Source organism: Atta cephalotes, assembly GCF_000143395.1.
Source record: "Atta cephalotes unplaced genomic scaffold scaffold02657, whole genome shotgun sequence".
NCBI classification, from domain to species: domain Eukaryota; kingdom Metazoa; phylum Arthropoda; class Insecta; order Hymenoptera; family Formicidae; genus Atta; species Atta cephalotes.
Window position 1 is genome coordinate 1 of NW_012132721.1, and position 2,088 is coordinate 2,088.

The following is a 2,088-nucleotide window of genomic DNA, read 5'->3' on the forward strand; positions in this document are numbered from 1 at the left end:
CACACACACACACACACACACATACATACACACGCGCGCGCGCACGCACAATTTTCCTAGAAAAGAATCCATCAAAAAGTTAAACAGGCAACGATTAATTCATCTTTTTTTATACGTGTGCGCGCATGTGTTTTATATGTTTCATTAAACGATTTGGCATAATTTGTATGTCTTATATATATTATACCTCCTTGCCATTGATAACTGCAAGTCCCCAATGAGCTAATCGAAATATAGCATACATTTTCCAATCTTTAGACACAATAGGATTCCCTGCATCTATCTCTATACTGGTCAATCCTTGTACTTCAGCTAAGGCATTTAATTGACCAAGAAGATTGATGTTAGTTTCTTTAAATACGAAATGCTCTGCATGAGGAAATCTATTCTTTAATTTGCTTAAAATTTTTGCCACATCATTAAATTGTACATAATTAAATTTTACAACGTTGACAACTTGAGCCTTTGATACGTCCCAAGTTTTATCTATAAAGCGTAAAGCACCTTGACCGTATATATTCAGGCAGCGACCAACGATTTCTATTAAATAATCCCCACCTAGAAAATGGTCCGATTTTACATTTCGTTTTACACAAACACGTAATATGAATATATATTGTTTGGACAGAAAAAAATTAAAAAATCTTGGTCTACCCTGTTCTCTTTCTTTAGGTGGTACTTGTTGAAGAGGCGGACTTGATGGAGCAAGAGCTCTAAATTTCGCTCTGGCTGTTGCAGCTCTATTACTTTTATAATATACTATCTTTTTTGTTTGAGCACTCTTAATTCTACTTTTATGATCCTTATCACTTTCGTGAGATTTGTGAGCGTTTTTAGTAATTGATAAAACGCTAGAATCACTTAATAATGATTTACAACTGTCTACACTACTAGTCTTTGAATTCAAAGAACAATATCCAGAAGAACTTGTGGTCGATTTTGATTGGTAATCACTCTGACCATCTTGAGCATGAAATACTTTTGTATTTTGGAACGATCTATTATTTAAGCCTGTATTTTCGTTTCGCACTGCATCATGACATTTTAACGAATTCTTCGAAGTTGCAGCAAGTGCTTCTTTATCGTATATATTTTCATTATCGTTAATATAAAAATTTGCTGCGGTAATCGAGGACATATCCTTCGCTACAATGAAGTCATTACAGATAATAGATTTATCATAATCTATAGCTGAACCGTACATATTAGGAGTAAATAGATGACATTTTAAGCCACTTTTCAAGCTTTCATGACTCTGTGAACTGTCAGTCTCGCTATCCGATAGATTTTCGATATCTTCACTGAGCACTTTCATCTTATGGTCATTTTCTTTATTATTCTTGGACAATCTATTGTCGAATCTATTGCTTGTTAAATTATTTACTATCGAACCTAGTATAGGTGGAAGTTTAAATTCCAAAAGATACGATTTAGATGTGTCTTCTAACTTGAACAAATTCTCGCTAGAACTGCTTCTCTTTTTTATATGTATCTTTCGTGCTTCCATATTTTCATTTATCGATGTGAGACTACCAAAACCTTTTATTTTAGCTTTATCTAAACTTTTTGGATTTATAGCATTGAATTTATTTGAACTTTGTGTGCGTAATAATATATTAATATTATTGTTGCCTGCATTATTACTCGCCACTTTGGAATTATCAAGCGTGACTTTAGTTCTGAGAAATTCCCAATTTGTTTTAGCATTTGATATCACTTCTTCTCTACGTACGCTCATACAAACTTGCGTACTAAGATCAAGAAATGCTGAATTGGATTGTTCCTTGGAAAATCTCCAAGCCATCGCTGTTCTTCGAATTTGTTCGCTAATTTGCATTGTTGATAGAAATTGCAGATTTGGCAAGTACGAAACAAGAAAGGAAATATAATCAGTATTTAAAGTTACTGGATTACCATCTATTGTTATTTCTTTAATTTGCAAGGCTTTTGCAAGGCTACTCATATCTTCGATTCTGAAACATCAAATCAACTCGGCCTGTACACACACACACACACACACACACACACACACACACACACACACACACACAACACACACACACACACACACACACACACACACACACA

The 2,088-nt window shown here is 34.1% G+C and overlaps 1 protein-coding gene across 1 annotated transcript; it reads right to left on the bottom strand.

The window, feature by feature from the left end:
- Nucleotides 1–187: 187 nt before the first annotated feature.
- On the bottom strand, nucleotides 188–1,973 carry LOC105625546 (the record flags this gene model as incomplete). The annotated part of the gene is made up of 2 exons (XM_012206867.1): nucleotides 188–558; nucleotides 655–1,973. Coding segments are annotated over 2 exons (1,690 nt in total), but the record flags the coding sequence as incomplete, so codon positions are not given.
- Nucleotides 1,974–2,088: the final 115 nt, after the last annotated feature.